The 25,362-nt window shown below is 42.7% G+C and overlaps 1 protein-coding gene across 1 annotated transcript; it reads right to left on the minus strand.

The window, feature by feature from the left end:
* Window positions 1-14,663: 14,663 nt before the first annotated feature.
* On the minus strand, window positions 14,664-25,038 carry LOC109937031 (protein YIPF3-like). Its single transcript, XM_020535650.2, has 4 exons — window positions 24,782-25,038; window positions 22,441-22,554; window positions 21,557-21,680; window positions 14,664-17,355 (listed from the first exon to the last, which is right to left on the minus strand). The coding sequence occupies exons 1-4, from the start codon at window positions 24,896-24,898 to the stop codon at window positions 17,228-17,230; spliced, it is 483 nt and encodes a 160-aa protein (XP_020391239.2). The 5' UTR covers window positions 24,899-25,038; the 3' UTR covers window positions 14,664-17,227.
* Window positions 25,039-25,362: the final 324 nt, after the last annotated feature.

A 25,362-nucleotide genomic window follows, 5' to 3' on the forward strand; every position in this document is an offset into this window, starting at 1 on the left:
TTTCATACAAAATGTCTCACTCCCCTGATTGCACATGGACTTTCATATAAAATGCCTCAATCCCTTATCACACATGGACTTTCATACAAAATGTCTCACCCCCCTTATTGCACGTGGACTTTCATACAAAATGTCTCACTCCCCTGATTGCACATGGACTTTCATACAAAATGTCTCACCCCCCTTATCGCACATGGACTTTCATGCAAAATGTCCTGTCCCGCAGAACTCATCTCTTCCTATCTTGACTTAATCTTTTTCTCCGCTTAACCAGTCACTTCCCACTTACTTACACAACTCTTCTGAAGCATTATGTCATTTTCAGAATTTCTAGTTTGTGGGCTGTAGCTGCCTCCTCCTTACCATAGATGTGCGATCCCCTTTACATGATGGCATCAGGGCTCCCCACTTCTTCCTGGAAAAAAGGCCTGAACTGTCCCCATCCTGAGGAAGGGTCATCGGACCCGAAATTTTAACTCTGTTCCTTTCCTTCACAGATGCTGCCAGACCTGCTGACCTTTTCCAGCAACTTTGTTTTCGTCCCCATCCTCTATCACCCTCTTTGACTGGCTGAGCTCGTCCACACTTTGAACAACTTTTTCTTTTAACTCTTCTCACTTCCTTCAGGTCAAAAGTGTGGTCATAGTTACCCGCATGGTCTCCAGTTATGCCTCTCTCTTCATGAGGTTCATAGAACATTTCTTGTTCAAGTTGTATTCAGGCCTCCTCCTACCTTTCTGGTGCATTGATGACATCATCAGTGTTGATTCCCTTACTCGTCTGGAATTGGAAAAGTTAATCAATTTCTCTTCCAATTCCCACCCTGCTCTCATTTTCACCTGGTTCATGTCTGAATCCTCCCTTCCCTTCCTCGACATCTTTGTTTCTATTTTGGGGGACAGTATGGCCACTAATATCCACTACAAACCCACCAACTCCCATAGTTACCTTGATTATACATCCCCACATCCTGTTTCCTGTAAAGACTATTCCATTCTCCCAGTTTCTCTGTTTCTGTCATATCTGTTTCTATGATGCCAGCTTCTACAATGGGTCCTCCAAAATGTCCACCTTCTTCCTCAAGCCAGGATTACCCATGAGCATGTTTAATGGCCTCAATCATGTCCAACCCTCGCTCAGTTCTCCCCCTTTCTCTTCTGTCCCACCACAGTGATACGGTCCCCCTCATTCACACCTAGCATCCCACCAGAATCCACATCCAGAGGATCATTCACCGTCATACTCGCCACCTCCAGAGGGGTGCCACCACCAGACACATAGTCCCCTGCCCTTATCAGCCTTCTGCAGGGGCCATTACCTCCAGGATGCCTTGGTTACCTCTTCCTGCATTCCCAGCACTTCCCCATACCCCCACAGTACCATCCCAGGCCATCGCTTCCCATTCATTTCCTCCCTCCTCACTATCCAAGACCCCAGACACACCCTCCACATGAAGGAGTGATTATCTGCACCTCATTCAATCTATCTATCGTATTTGCGCTCACAATGTGGTCTGTTCTACATTGGAGAAATGAAACATGGGTGACCACTTGTAGAACACCTATGTTCTATCCACAAAAATGACCATGAGCTTCCCATTGCCTGCCACTTCGACACACCATTGTGTTCCTTGGCTAACATCTCTGTCTCAGGCTTGCTACAGTGCTCCAGCAAATCTCATCAGAAGAACAGCATCTCATTTTCCACTTGGGGACCCTACAGCCTTCAGGACTTAATATCGAGTTAAATAATTTCAGGACCTAAGCACCTTCTCCCACGTCCTCACTCCAGCTCCCAAACGCCAGATCATCACATGGGTGACATCTATAAACAATCCATTGTCAGCTACTGACGGTCCCCTTTGATTCTCCCAGGCTGACCTTTACCCAGTCCTTGGTCTGCCCAACTGTTGTTATCTCTCTGTCTCTGGGCTCCATCTTCACCTATCGTTTACTCTTGACACCTTTCCCCTACCCCAACTTTGGCATATATACCAACCTCTTCCTAGCTACACTCAGTTCTAAAGAAGGGTCACCGGACCCAAACATTAACTCTGCTTTTTCTCCACAGATGCTACCAGACCTGCTGAGACCTTCACACAAAATGTCCCACTCTCTGATCACATGTGGACTTTCATACAAAATGTGTCACTTCATGAACATATACGTATGAAAGCCCGTATGGGTGAAAGACGTTTTCCTCACATCTCTGTAAACCTCCAGCACTTTACCTTAAATCTATTCCTCCCAGCAACTGATCTTTTCATGAAGGGGACATGTTTCTTCTTGTCTACGCTCCCTAGGCCTCTCATAATTTATATATTTCAATCGTGCCCCCTGCCTTAGTCTTCTCTGCTCCAAGGAAAACAACCCCAGTCTATCCAACCTCTCTTCCCATCATTTATCTAACTGATTTGGATGAAAATATAGGAGGTATGGTTAGTAAGTTTGCAGATGACACCAAAAGTGGTGATATAATTGTCAGTGAAGAAGGTTATCTGAGATTACAAAGAGATCTTGATTAATTGGGTCAGTGGGCTGAGGAGTGGCAAATTGAGTGTAAGTTGGATAAATGCAATGTGTTAGGCATTTTGGTATTGCAAACAAGGACAGGACTTATATAGTTAATGGTAGGGCCCTGGATAGTGTTGTAGAACAGAGAGACCTAGGGGTTTGGGTACATAATTCTTTGAAATTTGTGTCATACGTAGAAAGAGTGGTTAAGCATGCTTGCCTTCATAGCTCAGACCTTTGAGTAAAGGTGTCGGGACATCATGTTGACGTTGTACAGGACATTGGTAAGGCCTCTTCTGGAATACTGTGTGTATTTCTGGTTGCCCTGTTATGGAAAGGATATTATTAAACTGGAGAGGGGTCATAAAAGATCTATGAGGATGTTGCAGGGAATGAGGGGTTTGAGATATAAAAATAGGCTGGAAAGGCTGGGACTTTTTTCACTGGAGCATAGGAGGTTGAGGGTTGACCTTATTGAGGTTTACAAAAATTATGACAGGCATAGATAAAGTAAATGACAATGGTCTTTTCCCTAGGATAGGGGAATTCAAAACTAGGGGGTATATTTTTAAGGCGAATGGAGAGTGTTCGTGTGTGAAATGATCTGCCGGAGGAAATGGTGGATGCAGGTACAGTTAGAATGTTTTAAAGACATTTGGATAAGCTCATGAATAGATAGGCTTGGAGGGATATGGGCCAAGCACAGGCAGGTGGGACTAGTTTTGTTTGGGAACATGGTCAGTGTGGACTGGTTGGACCAAAGGTGTTGTTTCCATGCTGTACGACTCTATGACTTGGGAGACCTAGCAGTGCAAGTTCATAATTCCTTTAAAGTGGAGGTGCAGGTAGATATGATAGCGAAGAAGGTGTTTGGTATGCTTGCCTTTATTGGTCAGTGCATTGAGTATAGGAGTTGGGAGATCATGTTGTGGCTGTACAGCTGCAGAATTGCACACAGTATTCCAAAAGTGGCCTAACCAATTCTGGTCTCCCTGCTATAGGAAGGATGTTGTGAAACTTGAAAGGGTACAGAAAAGATTGACAAGGACATTGCCAAGGTTGAGGATTTGAGATATAGGGAGAAGCTGAATAGCCTGGGGCTATTTTCCCTGGAGCATCAGAGGCTGAGGGGTGACCCTATAGAGGTTTATAAAATCACGAGGAGCATGGATAGGGTAAATAGACAAGGTCTTTTCCCCAGGATGGGGGAGTCCAAAACCAGAGGGCATAGGTTTAAGGTGAGAGGGGAAAGATTTAAAAGGGATCTAAGGGACATCTTTTTAATGCAGCGTGTGTATGAGCTGCTAAAGGAGATGGTGAAGCTGGTACAACTACAACATTTAAGAGGCATCTGAATGAGTATATGAATGGGAAGGATTTAGAGGGGATCTGGGCCAAATGCTGGCAAATGGGACTAGATTTATTTAGGATATCTGGTCAGCATGGACGAGTTGGACCGAAGTGTCTGTTTCCATGCTGTACATCTCTATGACTCTGTAACTCTAAATTCTTTACCCTCCGAGAAAAGAAATTCCTCGTCATCTCTGTTTTAACTGATTTACTCTGAGATTATGGCTTCTGGGACTCTCCCACAAGGGAAAATGATCTTACTTGCGTCTACCCTGTCAACCCGTAAAAATCATTTATGTTTCAATGACTTCACCTCTCATTCTTCTAAACTCCAATGAATATAGTTTGCCTGTTTTGAGCGGGTGGATAGAGAAGCACATAGGATCATAGACTTCATAAAGTGGGAAAGCTATGCTGTACCTTCATAAAGAACTGGTTAGGACACAACTAAAGCATTGCATCCTGTTCATAATTGTCACCATGTGAATGTTCTTGAGATATGCTGAGCAAAGATGAGAAAATTTATCTGCAACGTTTTGTCAGAGATGCTGAGATTTTCTTCCTTGGAGCTGAGATTGAGGATAGTTTTGATAGACGTGCACACAATTATGTCAGATTGGAATAAGGTAGCTAAAGAAAACCTTCCTGTTATGTGATGGTACAAGAACTCAGGGGCATAGGTTTAAAGTTTTGGGGAAGAGAGGAAGGGGGATGAGAGGATGAACTTTTTTTTGCAGAGAGTGGTCATGGGCTTAGATGGGTTAGATGGGCTTCAGATTGGTTTCACAGGTCGGCACAACATCGAGGGCTGAAGGGCCTGTACTGCACTGTAATGTTCTATGTTCTATGTTCTATGACCCGGAATTTGCTGCCCATGAGGGAGCAACAGCAATAGGACAATAACTAATTATTTTTGTGACATTGATTGAGGGTAAATATTGCCTAGAATACAGGGAGAAAGCCCTGCTCTTCTTTGAAGTATTACCATGGAGTTGTTTTTATCTGCCTGAGGATCAGATGCCTCATTCAAAGGCGGTACCTCTTCAAAAGGCAGCACCTTTAATGGTGTGTCATTCCCTCGGTAGAGTTCTGCACCAGGGAATCTAACTTCATGTTTGATCTCACATTCTGGAGTAAACCCACAATTTTGTCTCAGATAGGAGACAGGGAAAATGTGCTGGCCTAAAGGTGAGATTGAAACTACGCAGTTTCAAGACTCCCCTCCCCAGCACACTCCGAGCAAATGTCCAAAGTATTGAAAACAAAATGGATGAACTTAGATCTAGGCTTACCTACCAGAGGGAACTGAGGGACTGCTGTGTGCTCTGCTTCACAGAGACTTGGTTCATACTTGCCATTCCCAACTGTGCCCCACAAGCTGATGAGTTCTCCATACACCGCATGGACTGCACAGTGTCCTTGGGCAAGGTGAAGGGTAGTGGGGTATGCTTCCAGATCAACACTTCCTGGTGCTCAGATGTAACAAGCCTGCAAGCCACTGCTTCCCAGACCTAGAATACCTTAAAGAAAAATGCCATCCCTACTACATACCATGAGAGTTCACTTCCGCCATCCTGACAGCAGTCTACATACCACCTCATGTGGATGTGAAGAATGCCTAGATGAGATTTACACTGCCACAAACACTCCAGAGACAAAATTCCCCGAGGCCCTATTCATTGTGGCCGGTGACTTCAACCAAGCCAACCTCAAGTAGGTGATGCCAAAATACCACCAACATATCACCTGCCCCACCAGAGGACCGATCATTCTGGTCCACGGCTACACAACCATCAATCCTCATCCACACTTCGGAAAATCTGACCACAGCACTGTGTTCCTCCTGCCAGCTTACAAGCAGAAGCTGAAACGGGAGAATCCCTCATGAAATGAAATACAGTGCTGGTCCGAGGCAGCGGAAGACGGTCTCCGGGACTGCTTGGACTCGGTGGACTAGACCATATTCAAGTGTTCAGTGGAAAATTGAAACGGGTATGCCCCCACCGTCATGGACTTCATTAGCAAATGCATGGAGGACTGTGTACTAAAGAAGTCAATCCGAGTGTTCCCCAACCGTAAAACTTGGATGAACCAGGAAATCCACTCCCGACTGAAGACCAGACATGCAGCATTCAAGTCGGGTGACCCAGACCAATACAGAAAATCCAGATATGACCTCCACAAAGCCATCAGGGAGGCCAAGGGGCAGTATCAGACCAAGTTAGAGGCCCAGACCTACCAAACAGACTCTATGGCAAGGCCTAAATGACGTTACGGAATACAAAATGAAACAGTGTAAGATAGCAGACAATGACACATCCCTCGCTGACACACTCAATGCTTTCTATGCTCGGTTTGAGCAGAAAACCACTGGCATGGCGACACCTGCCCCGACAGCCCCAGACACACCTGTTCCCTCTGTCACTGCTTCAGAAGCCAGATCGATCTTCCTGGGAATCAACCCAAGGAAAGTCACGGGTCCAGACAGTGTCCCTGGCCAAGCATTCCAATCCTGTGTGGACCAACTGGCGGAGGTATTCACCGACATCTTCAACCTCTCCCTCCTACAAGCCAAAGTCCCCATCTGCTTCAAGAAGACGACCATCATCCCCGTACCCAAGAAAACATATGCAGTGTACCTTAATGACTACCACCCAGTGGCTCTGACTTCAATAATCATGAAGTACTTCGAAAGGCTAGTCATGGTCCACACCAACTCCAGTCTCCCAACCTGTCTCAATCCCCTACAGTTTGCTACCAACATAATAGATCCACAAAAGATGCCATATCCCTAGCCCTGTACTCATCCCTGGAACATCTGGACAAGAAAGACACCTACATCAGACTCCTGCTTGTTGACTGCAGCTCCGCCTTCAACACCATATCCCCTCCAGACTGATTTCAAAACTGCGTGACTTTGGTCTCGGCTCCATCCTCTGCAATTGGATCCTCAGCTTTCTGACCCATAGACCGCAATCAGTGAGGATAGATAACTGCACCTCCTCCACAATTACACCCTACACCGGAGCCCCCAAAGAATGCGTCGAGCCCCCTACTGTACTCCCTGTACACCTACGACTGTGAAGCGAAATTCCGAATGGATGCCATCCACAAGTTTCCTGATGACACCACCATGTGGGATGGATATCTAACAATGACGAGTCAATATACAGAAGGGAGACAGAGGGCCTGGTGATGTGGTACAATGAAAACAATCTGTCTCTCAACGTCGGCAAAACTAAAGAACTGATCATCAACTTCAGAAAGAAAGGAGGAGAACGTGCCCCCATCTACATCAATGGAACTGAGGTTGAGAGAGTGAACAGCATCAAATTCCGCAGCGTGACGATAACCAACGACCTGTCCTGGACTTCCCACCTAGATGTGACAGTCAACAGGGCACAACAATTCCTCTTCCTCCTTAGGCAGCTCAGGAAATTTGGCATGTCCATAAGGTCCCTCACCAACTCCTACAGATGCACCAATGAAAGCATACTGCCCGGGTGCATAATGGCCTGGTACAGTAACTGCTCTGCCCAGAAACTACAGAAGGTGGTGTGCACAGCCCAGACCATCACGGAAGCCAACCTTCCATCCATGGACTCTATTTACACGGCTCGCTGCTGCGGAAAGGCGGCCAACATCATCAAAGACCCATCGCACCCTGGTAATGACCTCCTACAGCCTCTTCCATCGGGCAGAAGATACAGAAGCTTGGACACACACACAAGCAGGTTCAGGAACAGTTTCTTTCCGGCCGGTATCAGACTGTTGAATGGACTCTAGCCTCAAATAATGTAACCTGCAGTGTAACCTGTATGCTTCTTAAGTCTTTTTGATCTGTACATCCTTTGCTTGCTGTGATCTGCCTGTACTGCTTGTAAACAAAGCTTTTCACTGTATTTCGGTACATGTGACAGTAAAACCAATCAATCAATCAATCAATAAATCAATCAGATGCAAAACTGCTACTCCAGATAGCTGTTCCATCTGACTTAATCAGAACAATTCCATTCCCCAAAAACATTAAGATGAACATTGTTGGCATGGTGGTCGGCTGTTCTTGCTGTGTTGAATAATCTAACATTGAATAAAAAATAAATCAGATATTTAATTAATATTTCACTCCCCACCAACCAAATCTTATTGTACATATTTGTGTAGTTGGTTTTAATACAAGTTGGAATTGCCTTCCTTCCCAGTGGGATTTAGGGGCAATGTTCTCTTATTTTTTAATTATAGCAAGAAAGACTTATGTTTACATAGCACATTTCATGATCGCATGAGATATCAAAGCATATTACAAACAATGGCGTATTTTCATATTCTTGAATCCATCGAAAATAATCAGCTAAAGAGCACTGGATTGAGGTGGGTGTAAACCCTTTCCATATACAGCTGTAAGACCCATTGCCTTTATGTTCATTTGGAGTAGAGGAGAGAGACCAGTACTGAACCACCGCTGTTTAACTGCATGCACTGTAGAGGAACCCACCACTCCCACTCCAGAGAAAAATTCTTTGGTTCTGTCTTTGTGACAGTCCATGTAACTTGAACACAGGCTCCCAAGGTGTACAGGCCAGTGCTTCAACATTTTCCATTAAATAGACAGGGGCTGATGAATATGCATCATTACCACAAAGGGTGGCCTCCCAAACAATTGTAAATATATTCTCTTCCCTCCCCCTCCCCCCACCACAGCAAAGTCTGTCAGCATTTCTGAAAAAACAACTTAACATCTTGATTGTGGTTCCTCCTTGAGAGCTGGTAAACCTTTAAATGGGACTGAACAAAAGATGATGGGGGGAGGGGAGAAACAGAACAGATGACGAGATTTCAGCATTCCTGCTTTGGAACTGAGTGATTGTTCTTTCCTCCATAAGCCTTCCCTCATATATTCTGATCAGCTTCATTTTGGCCTTACTTTTCAGTCATGAACTATGGCACAGCCTCAATCATTTGGCTGTGCCATTGTTTCTACCTTTAAATATACACAAACCTGCTGCATATTTACAGTACATATTTAAATTTCCATTATTTTTCTTTACAATCATTCCCAGAGATATTTTCTGCTGCTTCTGACAGTTTGGATTTGTCACTTGCAGCTGCCATAGCGAACAGTATGGAAACAGGGATAACAAGGTGTAGAGCTGGATGAACACAGCAGGCCAAGCAGCATCATAGGAGCAGGAAGGCTGACGTTTCGGGTCTAGAATTGTTACATGCAGAAAGATGTCATTTGGCCCATCATGTTCATACTGGCTCTTTATAGAACAATCCAGACAGTCACATTCCCCTGCTTTATCCCTGTTGCCCTGCAGTTTCATTTCTTTCAAGTACCCCTCCAATGTTTTTTGGAAATCATTGACTGTCTCTGCTTCCACCTCCCTCACTGCATAAAAAAGTTCATCCTCACATGCACCCTACCAAAAATCTTATCTCTGTGTGACTAGTCCTTGTATCATCAGCTAACTTATAGAAACCAGTCATAATCTTGCACGTGTCTAGCATGGTAAATCTCCTCTGCAATGTCTCAAAGACAGCAACAATCAACAACAACATACATTTATTCGGAACCTTTATTGTAATAAAGCACCTAAAGGCATTTCACAGGAGTGTTATAAGTCAAAACATGACACTGAGCCATGTAAGGAGGTATTAGGTCAGTTGACCAAAAATGTGGTCAAACCGATAGGTTTTTAGAAGAGTCTTAAAGCAAGGCAGCAAGATGCAGAAGATATAGGGAGAGACCTCGCCAGAACTTGAGCCCATGGCAACTAAAAGCACAGCCAATAATGGTGGAGTAGTTATAATTGGAAATACACAGGAGGCCAGAATTACAGAAACACGGAGATCTTCAATTTTTTTTGATGGAATAGATTACAAAGATAGGAAGGGACAAGGACATGGGGGGAGTTAAAAACAAGGATGAGAGTTTTAAGTAGAAAATGATACTAGACTTGGAGCTAATGTAGGCCATTGAGCACAGGATATTGGGAAAGAGGTCCTATAGGCAGCGGTATTTTTTAACATTTATTTTTTCATAGAAAGGATGTTCATAGAATATCTACAGTACAGATACAGGCCATTTGGCCCATTGGGTCTGCACCAACCCTCTGAACAGCATCCTATCCTACCCCTGTAACCCCACATTTACCATAGTTAACCCACCTAGCCTGCACTTCCCTGGACACCACAGGGCAATTTAACATAGCCAAGCCAACTAACCTACACACCTTTGGACTGTGGGAGGAAACCAGAGCACCTGGAAGAAACGCTTGCAGACGCCCTTGCAAACCCTTGCAGAACATGCAAACTCCACACAAGCAGTCACCGAAGTGTGGAATTGATCCCTGGTGCTGTGAGACAGCAGTGCTAACCACTGTGCCACCATGCTGCCCTGGTTTTGCTGGCTGGGTCAGTATTTTTTGCCCATCCCAAGTTGCCCTCAAACTGAGTAGCTTGCTAGTCATTTCAGAGGGCAGTTAAAAGTCAATCACATTAGTACCACAATCATAGAAGGACATTAGTGAACCAAATGGATTTTTACAACAATGGTTTCACAGTCATCATGAGACTTTCAATTCCAGTTTTTTTTTGTTTAATTCAAATGGCGGAATGCAAGCCCAGATTCCCAAACATTACCTGGGTTTCTGGATTACTCATCCAGCGACAATATCACTAAGTCATTGCCTCCTTTTAAAACATTTTGAGTGCCTTCAAGTTTTCTAAAAGTAAAAGGTGAGAGACAGGGTAGGGAATATGTTGGATTAGTTTAGTCCAAAGAAACAAAGGCAGGGATGAATGCCTCAGCAGCTGATCAGCTGAACCAGGACAAAGTCAAGCAATATTATGGAGATGGAAAATCTTAGTAATGGTGTATATATGCAGTCAGAAGCTCATCTTGAGATCAAATATGACACGAATGTCGAAAAAAGATTGATAATCTCATGTTTCTAAGGAGAAAGATGGAGTTGATAGTTGGGAATAGAGTATGGAATGGGGACCAAAAACAATGGCTTCAGCTTTCTAAATGTTCTCGATATTTAAGTTACCCCTCATCCAGTGTTGGGTGTTGGGTGAGCAATGAAATAATTTAACAAAAGTGCAGGAGTTGAGAGAGGTGCTGGTAAACTGGAGTTGGTATTGTCAGTGAGGAACAGCAAAGAATGAGAAATAGGAGGGGGTCCAAGAACATCTGTTTGGAGACAGCAGATTATGAACAGGGAACAAAGAATGATACAGCAAAGGTACAGACCCTTCGGGCACCCGAGACTGCACCCACACATGATGCTTTTCTAAACTAAATACTTTTTGCCTCCATGTGGTCCAAATCTCTCAATTCCCTGCCTATTCATATATTTGTCAAGATGCCTCTTAAATGTCACTATTGTATCCACCTCCACTGATAGTGCAGTATGGGAGCAGGTAGAACAGACATGGTAAGTCAGGCCTCTTAGAATACTGCATACAATTCTGGTTGCCCTTCTGTAGGAAAGATGTTGTTAAACTTGAGAGGATGCAGAAAAGATTTACCAGGAAGTTGCTGGGACTGGAGGGTTTGAGTTATTGGGAGTGGCTGAAAAGGCTGGGGCTTTTTTCTATAGAACTTTAGAGGCTGAGGAGTGACATTACACAGATTGATAAAACTATGAGGGGTGTGGAATAGCCAAGGTCTTTTTCCTAGGGTGGAGGGGTCCAAAACTAGAGGACATAGGTTTAAGGTGAGAGGAGAAAAATTTAAAAAGGACCTGAGGGGTAACTTTTTCTAGCAGAGGGTGGTGCATGTATGAAACAAGCTGCCACAGGAAGTGGTGGAGACTGATACAACATTTAAAAGGCATCTGAATGGGTATATGAATAGGAAGGGTTTAGAGGGATATGGGCCAAATGCTGTCAAATGGGACTAGATCAGATTGGGATGTCTGATCGGCACAAATGAGTTGAACTGACGGGTCCGTTTCCATTCTTATGATTCTATGACAAAATGATTCTCTGGCTATTACTAGATAGCTGTGAATGGAATTAGGTGAGAGCAGTCCCAACCAGCTGGGTGACAATACAGAGGCATTGGAGAAGGATAGTGTGGTTAACTATGTTGGAGGCTACAGGTGGATAGAGAAGGATGAGGAAGGAATGTTTATGATGGTTAAAATCATTTGTGACTTTGATGAGAACCTTTGGTATGGTGGTAGGGGTGAAAACCTGATTAGAGGATTCAATATAGATGATAATGGATCTGGGGGTCAACAATACATTTTCAAGGATTTTGTTGGGAAAGAGATGTTAGGGATGAAATGGAATGGTAGTTTAAGGACAGAGTCGGTCCAGGATTGTTTCATTTGAAGGGACAGATGATGATGGCAGATTTAAAGAGGAGAGGGACAACACCTGAAGAGAGAGAATTGTCTACAAATATTGGATAAGGACCTTCCCACTCTTCCTAAAATTTTGTGACTGGAACAGGATGCATAGTTCTTGTGGCCTCAGATGAGCTTTTAAAAAATCAGCACAACTTCCTTGTTTTTGTTCACAATATTTCAGAGTATCTACACTTATGAAGCACGAGATGCTTTTCTAACAACCTAAAGTGTTCTGTTGTCTTCAAAAATCAATGCATATGCTCTTGAAGGTCCTTCTGTTTCTACACATGCTAGCGAGAGTAGGAATAAAAAGGTAGGGCAGATAAATCAATGGCTACAGTGGGCAAGCATTCAGATTTTTGGACCACTGGGATCTCTTCTTGGGTAGAAAAGTCCAGTTCAAAAGGAATGGGTTTCACCTGAACAGGAAGGGAACCAATATCTTGGTGGGGAGATTTGCCAATGCTATTCGGGAACCTTTAAACTAGTAGGGGACGGACGTGGGGGGCATCCCAAGTCGCAGCGAGAATAGAAAGACAGATGAGGATGGTTCTGAATTTTAAAAATAGGAGTAAGTTAATCAGAAAAGGTAGGGAAGAGCATGTCAAAGAATGAGATAATTCTGAAGAATTAGTCTGCATCTATTTCAACACAAGGTGTCTTACAAGTAAGGTAGATGGAGTTATGCATCCACATAGAATATTTTCTGTGGTCCGTCTGTAAAAGTTGGTGAGGGTCCTCATGGACATGCTGAATTTCCTAAGCCTCCTGAGGAAGAAGAGGCGTTGCTGTGCATTATTGGCTGTCGCATGTACATGGGAGGACCAGGATTGATTATTGGTCATCATCATACTTAGGAACTTGATGCTTTCGACCCTCTCCACCGCAGATCCATTGATGCAGGTATTGGTGTGTCCTCCTCCTTTCTTCCTGAAGTCAATGATCAGTTCTTTAGTTTTGCTGACATTGAGAGAGTGAGAAATTGTTATCATTGCACCATGACACCAAGCACTCTAGCTCCTTGCTGTATTTTGACTCATCATTGTTTGTTATTTGGTGGTGTCGTCAGCGAACTTGTAGATGGCGTTTGTACGGAATTTGGCTACACAGTGAGTACAGTAGGGGGCTGAGAACACATCCTTGCAGGGTGCTGGCATTGAGGATTATCGTGAAGGAGGTACAGTTGTCTATTTTCACTGATTGCGATCTGTGGGTCAGGAAGCTGAGGATCTAATTGCAGAGCATGGAGCCGAGACCGAGGTGTTGGAGTTCTGAGATTATCTGGTTTGGGATTATAGTGTTGAAGATGGAGCTGTAGTTCATATGTAGAAGCCTGATGCAGGTATCCTTATTCTATTCTTACTGAAACGGAAAGGCCTTGTAGAAAAGTTAAAGATTTAAATTGGAGTAAGGCAAATTTTAAATTGTATGAGACAGGAACTTTCAAAAGTTGATTGGAGTAAACTGTTCACAGGTGAAAGGATGACCGACAAGTGGGAGGCCTTCAAAAGTGAGATAACAAGAATTCAGAGACATTATGTTCCTGTTACAGTGAAGGGTAAGGCTGGTAAGAGTGGGGAACAATGGATGAATGAAGATAATGAGGCTCTGCTCAAGAATAAGGAGGCATATATTAGATATAGACAACAAGCGAATGTCTTGAATAGTATAAGAGTTGTAGGTGCATGCTTAAGAGGGAAATCAGGAGGGCAAATAGGGGATATGAGATAGCTTGGCTCATAAAGTAAAGGATAATCCAAAGAGATTCTACAAGTACAATAAGGACAAAAAAGCAACTAGGAAGAGAACAGAACACCTTAAAAATGAACGAGGTCATCCATATGTGGAACCACAGGAGATTGAAGAGATACTAAACAAATATTTCGCATCAGTTTTTCCTGTGGAGAAAGAAATGGAGGCGAGAGACCTCAACAAAATAAATATTGAAAAGAGTCTTCAAAGAGGAAGTTTTAGAGGTCTTAAGAAAATATAAAGATGGATAAATCTCCAGGACCTGATCAAAAGTATAGCAGGACTTTGTGGGAAGTTAGAGAAGTTGCCATGCCCCGAGCAGAGATATTTGTATCATCTACAGCCACGGGTGAGGTGCCGGAGGACTGGAGAGTGGCTACTGTTGTGCCTTTATTTAAGAAATGCTGTAAGGAGAAGGATATTCCAGCAAAATTTGGTTATGAAATGGTTATTTTGCTGGAGAAGTGTATTGGTGTACTGCACAGCTTTGTGCAATGTAAGATCATCTTTGGAACGTCCAAATTCTGGTAAAGCTTCGTCCAACATTCTCACTTCCATGTGTCTCATGAGCTCTTCTTGTCAATGTTCCACACTGACAATTATCCATGAGATCGTATAAATCATTCTTACCCCGTTTGTGTCAATTGAACTTTAGACGATAATGGAGTTACACTGTAAACTGAAATAAAAGTCAAAGGCTTTAATAAAGGCTTGTCTGGTGAGAATGGTGTTGGCACTTACATTGATTGTGTGTAATGCCACACTGACCTGCTAACCAGAATACATAATTTTGTTTGCACCTCTTTCGAGCATTGTGCAGGTTTCATCTCCTGTGTATTTATTCACCTCTGTAGATTTCTGATTTACGAATATTTATAACAACTGTTGATTGACAAGTACTCTGTTGGGGACCTTCGCCCACAAATTTCCAGCTTTTGCAGTCAGTATCTAGAAGAACCTCAAAAAACATCTTAACCAACTTACTACGACCACAGCTGACCTTCACATCAGGTATTTCCAGCCGCACTCTGGGTTCAGATGACTGAGCTAGCCTCGCTTACCAGTAACACCGTACGACTGCTGAGCTTCATTTTTAAAAATTCATTTGTGGAACATGGACATCAATGGCTGACCAACATTTTTTTTTTCCTATCCCTCGTTACCTTTGAGAAGGTGGTAGTGAGCTGCCTCCTTGAACTGCTGCAGTTCACCTGCTATAGGTTGATCCATATTGCCATTCAAGAAGGAATTCCAGGATTTTGACCAAGTGACAATGAAGGAACAGTGATACTTTTCCAAGTCAGGATGGTGGGTGGGTTGGAGGGGTACTTGAAGGTGGTGGTGTTCCCATATATCTGCTGCTCTTGTCGTTCTAGATGGAAGTGGTTGTGGGTTTGGAAGGCTGTTTAAGGTAAGAATCTTTGGTGAATTTCTGCAGTGCATCTTATAGATAGTACACACACTGCTACTACTGAGCATCAGTAGCGGAGGGAATGGATGATTGTGGATGTGTTGCTATAGATAACAGAATTAACCACTTAGTTCATGTTCTCTTTCAAAAGTTCAAGCCTACTTACTGTCCGTTATCTATTTAGCGTGATACACAGAAGTAAAATTCCACTTCAAATCAAATTTTTTCAATTTTACAATACTTGTCTTTTAACAGCTTTTAATTATCATTATAAGATAACTTGTTTTACCCTTCATTTCCCATCTGTTTATCGGTATTAATGCAGGAGATATTCAACAACGGGAAAAGCAGTGCAAACAGCTAGAGAATGGTAGCAGTGATGGGGGAACAGGGAGCACAAACAGATCTATAAACAACAGTGGGCACACAGGTGGTGGCTCACTTCAGCAATATGGCAGTGACAAAAGAGATACAAATAGCTATGTTAAATTCTGGAATGGATTTGAACGATGCTCCTGACAAGAGCACTTGCTAATGCAGCATGTTGAAATGTACCAAATATTACATTGTGATTAATTGTTTACCAGTCCAGCTCCAGTCCATTTACTTGCCAAAGCTTATTGTACAATTTAGATTAAAAATATTGCACAAGTAGGAAAAATATTTAAATCTATACAGCACCTTTCATGATCTCAGCATGTCCTAAAATATTTACATTGAATGAAGTGCTTTTGTTGTAATGTAGCTGATTTACACAAAGATCATTAAAACAGCAACAAAATAAGTGATTGCATTATCTGTTCAGGTGATAACTATTGGCCAGGACACCAGAAGAACTCCTCTGCTCATCTTCAAAAATAACTCTTTGGGAAATTTCACACCCAGAGAGCGAAGATTGGCCTCAGTTTAATGTATAAGCTGAGAGAGAGGGAGCTGGAAAACAGACTGAAAATAAGTAACAACATGTATCAACAAAGAACAGTGCCACTATTATATCTTGCATTGAGCTTTAAATAAATGATACATCATTTGTAACAATTCACTTCATTCTAAATTTTCTCCCGTGTCTCCAATGGCAATGACTCCCTAGTGAACAAGCTCCCAAGGACTGTCCTTCACCTGACAATGATTGCGTGTACTTGAGCCTTGACAGGGGGTATTAGCAGGCTAACAGACTCTGATGCCAAGACAGTGCCTGTCCTTATCAGCATCCAATGCAGGTGCCTCGCTTGCAGACAGGAGAGAATCCAAGACATCTCTTCCCGCCCTCGCCTCGAGGTACTTAGCATAACTGTAATACCTTGGATGAGCTAACAGCAAAATCTAGATGAGACGTTGTCTTCATTAGACACTTTAGAGGAAGTGGATTATGTTTCTTGTGGAGGGAGGTGGGAACTGGATTGTTGTGGATGAAGGGCGGGTGACATTTTATGATGAACCCGAGGTGGAGCAGATATGTTTTGTGGAAACTTTCCTGCCTGAACAGGAAAATGTGATTTATAGTTAATCGGCCATGAACTGTACAGCAACCCTTGCAAGCACAGAAAAACACGTAAATACTATCAGATTTTAAACATACACAGACGCAGATATATATATATCTTTAAAAAGTTACAGCTCAATTATGTACAGATTATTTTGATCAATTAAGATGGAGTGGAATTGACAACCACGCCCCTGCCTGCACCACCACGATGAGAGTTTATCTAAAGAACACAAACTGCTGTTGAAGCAGTATACAGGAAAACCTAAGGCTTTCCTTGCATCCAGCCTGGTGAACATCAAATGTCTCTAGGAGAGTTGACGCTAGGAAGAAAGAACCAGAAGACAATTCCAAGTCAATGCATCTGCAGGCTGGCTCCAATCGACTTCACTGTGTTGTTCAACAAAGTGACAGAAAGTTCTGGTATGTCCCGAGGATATCTCACTGGCCCAGCGTTGGGTCCCTCCAAGGTATCTAGGATACCTGTTAAAACAGTGACACAGACTTTGAAGCGTTTTATACCTACATGTCACTTCAACTGGCCAAATGTAAACAGAGTGATAATACATCTTAAATCAACCTCGGAATTTGAATTATTGAAAGCACTCTAATTGTTAATTATGACAAGACCAGATCAGAGGAGAGGCAAGGAATGGCTTCTAAATATCCTCCACTCAATTAATTAGTAAATGCGTCTTGAAAAAATGAGCTGGATTATGAAGATTTGATACTAGGGCTTTTCTGAATAAAACTATCTCTGATCGATCGGATGTTACAAAGGAAACTTGCAGGTGATGGTGCTTCCATTCATCTTTTGCCCTCATCATTCTACAGTCAGAGTCCGACAGCACGGAAACAAGCCCTTTGGCCCAAGTTGGTCCATGCCAACTAAAATGTCCATCCACGTTAAGCCCATTTCCCTGCACTTGGCCCATATTCTTCTAAACCTTTCCTATCCATGTATTTGTCCAAATGCCTTTTAAATGTTGTTAGTGTACCCACCTCAACCACCTCTGCTGGCAGCTCATTCCATATGCATACCACCCTCTGTGTAAAAATGTTGCCTCTGAAGCTGAAGCTCCCATGTATTCTTTCCCCTCTTAGCTTAAATTGATGCCCTCCAGTCCTCAATTTCCCAACTCTGGGAAAAAGACTCAGTACGTTCACCCGATCCGTGCCTCTCATGATCTTGTACACTTCTATAAAATCCTACCTCAGTCTCATACACTCAAAAGAAAAAAGTCCTAGCTTGTCCAACCTCTCTCTATAACTCAATCCCTGGAGTCCTGCCAACATGCTTGTAAATTTCTTCTGCACTCTTTCCAGTTTAATAACATCCTTCCTACAGCAAGGTGACTAAAACTGAACACAATACTCCAAGTGCAGCCTCACCAATGTCATGTGCAACTGCATCATAACTTTCCAACTTCTATACTCAATATCCTGACTGATCAAGCCCAGTGTGCCAAAATCCTTCTTCACTGCCCTGTCTACACTTTCAGAGAACCATGCACCTGAACTCCGAAGTCCCTCTCTTCTACTACACTCCTTAAGGCCCTACCATTCACCATGAAACTCCTACATGGATTTGACTTTCCAAATTGCAACTCCTCACAGTTATCCATATTAAATTCCATTTGCCATTTCTCAGCCCACTTACCCAGCTGATCAAGATCCTGCTGCAATTTCTGATCATCTTCCTCACTGTCCACGACACTGCCTATTTTAGTGTCATCCGCAAACTTAATAATCATGCCTTGTACATTCTCATCCAAATCATTAATACAGATAACACACAGCAATGGGCCCAGCACCAACCCCTGAGGCACACCACTAGTCACAGGCCTCCAGTCAGATAAGCATCCTTTCACTATTACCCTCTGCTTCCTACCATCAAGCCAACTGTATATACAATTTGCCAGCTCTTCCTGGATTCCATGCTATCTAACCTTCCAGAGCAGCCCACCATGTGGAACCTTTTCAAGGGTCTTACTGAAATCCATAAAGACTACGTCTACTGCCTGCCCTCATCAACCTTCCTGGTCACTTCACCGAAGAACTCTAACAAATTAGACAGGCATGATCTCCCACACACAAAGCCATGCTGACTACTCCTAATCAAACCCTGTCTTTCCAAATGGATGTATATCTTATCCCTCAGAATCTTCTAAAGTAACTTACCTACCACAGATGTCAGGCTTACTCGTCTATAATTCCCAGGTTTTTCTTGGCAGCCCTTCTTGAATAAGGGCACAACATTCACTACCCTTCAGTCTTCCTGGACCTCACCCGTGGCTAACAATGATGCAAATATATCAGCCAGGGCTCCTGCAATTTCTTCCCTCACCTCTTGCAGGGTTCTTGGATATATCTGGTCAGGACGAGTAGATTTATCCACCTTTATATATTCTACTACTTCCAACACTTCCTGTACTCTGATCTGGACTGTCCCTAAGATATCGCCACTAACTTCCCCAAATTCCCAAGTCTTCATGTCTTTCTCCATGGTAAACACAGAGAAGAAATATTCATTGAGGACCTCGCTCATCTCTTGTGGTTCCACACATTCATGTCCACTTTGGTCCTCGAGGGGTCCTATTCTCTCTCTAGTTATTCTTTTCCCTTTAAAATACAATGAATTTCTTTGGATTCACGCTAATCTTCTCAGCCAAAACTGTCTCATGCCCCCTTTTCACCCTCCTGATTTCCTACTTCAGTAAACTCCTGAATCCCCTATATACCTTCAGGGATTCCCTTGATCCCAGCTGCCTGCTCCTGAAGCATGCCTCCTTCTTTTGTCTGGTCAATTCTAGAGGGTAAAGGTTGCAGATTTGGGAGCTATTATCATAGGAGCTTTGGTGAGTTATTGCATTTCATCCTGTAAACAGTACACACTGTGCAGGGTGACACATTGTGTCGTAGAGTCATAGAAATGTGCGATGGAGGTAGATGGAATGCTAGTCGAGCAGGCTGCTTTGCCCTGGATAGGTTGAACATGGTCAGTGTTGGTGAAGATGCACTCATCCAGGCAATTGCAAAGTATTCCATCACACTCCTGAACTGTGCCCTGTGAATGGTGAACAGATTTAGGACAGTCAGGAAGTGAGTTAAGTCTCCACAAAATTCCAAGCCCTTGACCTGCTTTTGTAGCCATATTATTTTTTTGGCTATCCCAGGATGTTGATAGTGGGGGAATTCAGTGGATGGTAATGTCAATAGAAATCGATAGGTAATCGTTAAATACTCTCTTGTTGGAGATGGTCTCAGTCTGATATTTGCATTACCTGCCAGTCATTAGCCCATGCCTGATGTGCCTAAGCTTTGTTGCGTATGGTCTTGGACTGCTTTAGTTATCTAGGAAGTCACGAATGGTGCTGAACATCGTGCAGTCGTCAATGAACATCCCCACTTCTGGTCAGAGGATGGAGGGAGGTTATGGATGAAACAGGTGAAGATGTTTGGCTGAGGTCACTATTCTGAGGCACTCCTGCAACGATGTCCTTGGACTGTGATGATTGACATCCAACAGCATAACCATCTTCTCTTGTGCCAGGTATGACCCCAACCAGCAAAGTTTTCCCTGGTTTCCATTGACTCCAGTTTTGCTGGGGCTCCTTGATGCCAAATTCAATCAAAGGCTGCTCCCATGACAAGGGCAGTCACTCTCTGGAGTTCAGCTCTTTTATCCATGCTTCTACCAAGGCTGTATTGAGGTGAACAGGGCTTTCAGAATCCAAACTGAGCATCGGTGAGCAGGTTACTCCCTTGCAAGTGCTGATTGATAGCACTGTCTCTGACATTAATAATCAAGAGTAAACTATTAGGGCAGTAATTGGGTGGGTTGGATTTGTCCTCGTTTTTTGCAAATGGGATATACCGGAGCTCTTTTAACCAACTTTTAACGGAAAAAACCCAAAGAACTCTGGATGCTGGAAATGAAACAAATTCAGAAATAGCTGGAAAAACTCAACAGGTCTGACAGCATCTGTGGAGAGAAAGCAGAGAACTGGAAGTGCTCTGAAGAAGGGTCACTGGACCCGAAACGTTAACTCTGCTTTTTCTCCACAGATGCTGCCAAATCGGTTTCTGTTTCTCCTTTCCACATTGTCAGGTAGATGTTAGATATTGATAGATGTACAATGTATAATTAAACATAGCTGTAATGTCAACTGGAACCAATTCTCATGTTGAGAATTGCAGCAGCTGCTGAGAAATGAGAAAAATTAGCCCATGTTAATTTTAATGTCTCAGTTTCCTCTCAATGCTATAGGAATGCCAATAATGAACCCGATGTAAGCAAATAGTTTGGATTTTTCAGGGAAAATGGAGCAGAAGCAGACCCCAATTGCCAGTAAAAATTCAAAATCTCAATGTCTTAGCAACAGTCGGTACTTCATTCAACATGAATCAGTGTTGCTGGTCCCTCATCAACCTATTTTTCTTATGCCTAGTTATGTCTCAGTTTCTCAAATGCCACACAGAATTCCTGATTAATCTGAAAGCAATTTTCCATAAATGAGGAACTTATAGATGGACTCAATCTAATACTCATCAAAGGTTGAAAGACTCCAGTCAATGCCTCCCTCAAAGGTTTTGCTGAGATCAAACTATCAAACAATGTATATTAACATTACAGAGTACAGCCACTAAGCCTAACCACTCTTAGGACTTTTTTTTTCTGTACCTTCTACAATTCTGTGGTAAGCAAAGTGCAAGTACAGCAGGAAGACCATATGCAGGGTAGCTAGCATTCCACAGACGGCAAGTCGTTGAGTTTGTCCAACTGTGCGAGACAGCAACACTGTGACCTGTGAAAGAACGATTCAGAGCCTGATATATGTAAATCATTAGCAAGCATTCACTTCTATGACAAATGAAAAGAGAACCTGATAGAATACCATTAGTTCTATACATATCCATTTTTGACAGAGAGATTAAAGCATGACTACTGCTTGCTAGTGAGTAAGAGAGCACAAAATGGCACAAATGCCTCCTAGATCCTTAAATAAGTTTCAACAAGTAAAATTATTTTCCCCCTAATCCACTGTTACTTTACTGCAGTAACATAATATTACAGAAAATTGAAACAGAAACGGGCCATTCAGCCCAACAGGACCTTGGTGTTCAGGGATCCTTGACAGACCACCGAACTTCCCCATTATTATAACCTGCTATTTCTTTCTCCCTCATGTACATATTTGGCTTTGCCACAAGAGTAGTGACAAAGAGTTCCACTTCTAACATCTGGGCGAAGAGTTTTTGCCGGAATTCTTTGCCATGGCCATCATATAACAACTGCCAGTTTTGGATTCCCCCATCTTCGCTACATTTCCTCTGCTGAACCACTTTGTAAGTTTGAAGATGTCCATTCAATTACCCTTTAGCCTTTAGTTATCTACAGAAAAAGCCCTATGCTGTTCAATCTTTGGACAGGTATTACAGCTCAATTTTGGTTTTGTTATGAACCATAGTGAAAAAAAAACTTTCTCCAATGTCGCTACATGCGTGTAATAGTGAGATCACAATTTAACTATTTCCTGGGCATAATTATAGGGAACAATCTCCTACCATTCTGAGTGTGGACAGTCCTCCAACGATAAGCCACAATAGATAGAAAAGGGAATGGAGATGAACATTGTAGGTGACAAGCAACACAATGCAGGGTCCAAACAGACCATAACCCTGTGAACAAGACAGTAGAATCAATTCAAGATAGAGCAACAGTGATTCCACATAATTCCATACAAGACAATGATTAAATCATTCATCATTTGAATTGTTACATCACCCGATTTTTTTTAGACACCTGACTTGTGGAAACAGAATGTCACTGTGGGACATCCAACCATCAGTTATCTTCCTGATAAGGCAGTGAATGGTTATAGAATGATTACAACACAGAAGAGGCCATTTGCCCCGTTGTGCATGTGCTGGATCTCTCAAGGCGCAATTTACTGAGTGCCACTCCGATGCCTTTTCTCTGTAGCCTGCAAATTCCTTTTTCAGGTTATTATCAATTTCCTTCTCAAATACCTTGTTTGAACCTGCCACTACCACACTGTTAGGCAGTACATTTCAGACTCTAATCACTCAGTGTGTGAATTTTTTTTTCCTCATGTTACCTTTGCTTCTTTTGCCAATTGCCTTAAATCTATGTCTATGTCCAACCCCGCCCCCCACTCTAGGCCGTTTTCAATTCTTTTTATGGGAACAATTTATCTCTTTCTATTCAGTCCAGAGTCTTCCAACAATTTTGAAAACCTCCATCAAATCTTTCCCAGCCATTTAAAGGACAACAGTCCCAATTTGTCCAATCTCCATAACTGAAGTTCCTTATCTCCGGAATCATTCTCATCAATCTTTTCTGTATCTTCTCCAATGTCTTTACACCCTCCCTAAAGCATGATACACAATAATGCAGCTGAGGCTGAACCAGTGTTTTATACAAGTTTAGTATAACCTCCTTGCTCTTCTACACTATGCCTTTTATTAAAATGCCCTTTATTAAACTATATTTTATTAAGAAATCCAAAGTATTGCATGTTTTATTAACTGCTCTCTTCACCTACCCTGCCACCTTTAATGATTTATGCAAATACACCAGATCCCTGTGCTCCACCATTGACTCATAGCTTTTTTTGCATCGCTCCGAACAAAATAAAGCACTTGTTTTATTCATTGTCCATCCCTAATTGCCCAGAAGGCAGTTCAGAGTCAACCACGTTGCTGTGGGTCTGGAGTCACACGTAGGCCAGACCAGGTAACGTTGGCAGTGTCTTTCCCTAAAGGACATTAGTGAATTGACAGTGGATTTATGGTCATCATTAGATTCTTAATTCCAGATATTTTTATTGAATTCAAATTCCACCATCTGCCGTGGTGGGATTCGAACCCGGGTCTCTGGAATAACAGTCCAGCAATAATACCACTGGGCCATCACCTCCCCCTTCACATTTCCCTTTTCTAAATTTCATCTGCCATTCATTCAGCCAATCCACCACTCTGCCAAATTCCCTTCGAAGTTCTGTTCTATCGTCCTAACAGTTCATTATCCTTCCAAGTTTTATACTAACCATAAATTTTGCTGTTATGACTGGTGCACAAAAAGCAGGCTAAATCTACTCTGACCATTGCTTCTCCATCAGTAGACTCTCAGTCAAAGTGATGGAAGATGTCATTGATAGTGCTAGCAAGTGATATTTACACAACAGTTCTGGCAGAATCACCTGACTGTAATCCTTACGAGTTTTGTTCAAAAAAAAAAAGCTGAATTTCAGAATGGCTGCCCCGATGTCAAGATAGCATTTGATCAAATTTGACAGCTCCAACAACACTCAAGAAGCTCAGCACCATCCAGGACAAAGTAATCTACTTAATCGGTAGACAATCCATATTACTTGAAGAGACTCACTCCCTCCACTACTACAGAGGCAGCACTATGTATTATCGACAAGGTGTACTGCAGTAACTCACCAAGGTTTTTCCAACTTACACCCTTGACCTCTATTATGTAGGACAAGAGCAGTCTGGAAACGTCATGAAATGCATGTTCCCCTCCAAGTCACACACACTCTAACATTGCTTTTTCTTCATTGTCACTGGGTCAAAATCCTGGAACTCCCTTCCTAAAAGCATTGTGACACAACAGACACAGCAGGTCTAGGGCACTTTTTTCAGGGTAACTTGGGATGTGCAATCTTGCCAATGATGTCAATGTGCTTTGGTAATCAAATGTTAACTCTCAAACTTTACAAATAATCATTTGACTGTGGTCTGAGACATAAGGCCCTGCCTAATGAATCAGATCTCAGAAAAGGTAACCTCCTTCAGAAGAGGTGATTGACAAAGCAACTCAATCATTTTCTGATTAAAACGCAAATGTTTTAATTTCCCATCCCACATCACTTACCAGTAGAGACAGCATCTGCAACATTGTAATCTGTGCGTTACATAAATAGCCCAGGAAGTAGACAAAGGAGGAAACACCCAGCCAATAACCAAAGCAGGTTCCAATTGCAGTGCCCATCAAAGTGCCCTCTCGCTGCAGGAACAGACAACAGTAATGTATGAGATTGTAACAGCTGCACTTGTTTAAAATTAATCAACTGAAAAGATTCCTCACTGTTCATGCTTCTCCCCGGCTCCTGGTATATTTTTCCTATTGTTTCCTCAGGCTTATGAGGAGGACAGTTGGTAAATGGAAAATGGAAAAAGAAAATACAGGATGGCAGGGAGTAACCTGTGAACTGTTGGCAGGGTCAATACTTAGGCCTCAACATTTTATAATTGATATAAATAGCTTACATAGCACTGATATATTGTATCCAAGTTTACCAATGATATGAAGTAAGCTGTGAGGATGCAAAGAGGTTCCAGTGGGATATAGAGATAGTAGGAACTGCCGATGCTGGAGAATCTGAGATAACAAGGTGTAGAGCTGGATGAACACAGCAGGCCAAGCAGCATCAGAGGAGCTTTCCTGCTCCTCTG

Source organism: Rhincodon typus, chromosome 5, assembly GCF_021869965.1.
Source record: "Rhincodon typus isolate 14 chromosome 5, sRhiTyp1.1, whole genome shotgun sequence".
NCBI classification, from domain to species: Eukaryota; Metazoa; Chordata; class Chondrichthyes; order Orectolobiformes; family Rhincodontidae; genus Rhincodon; species Rhincodon typus.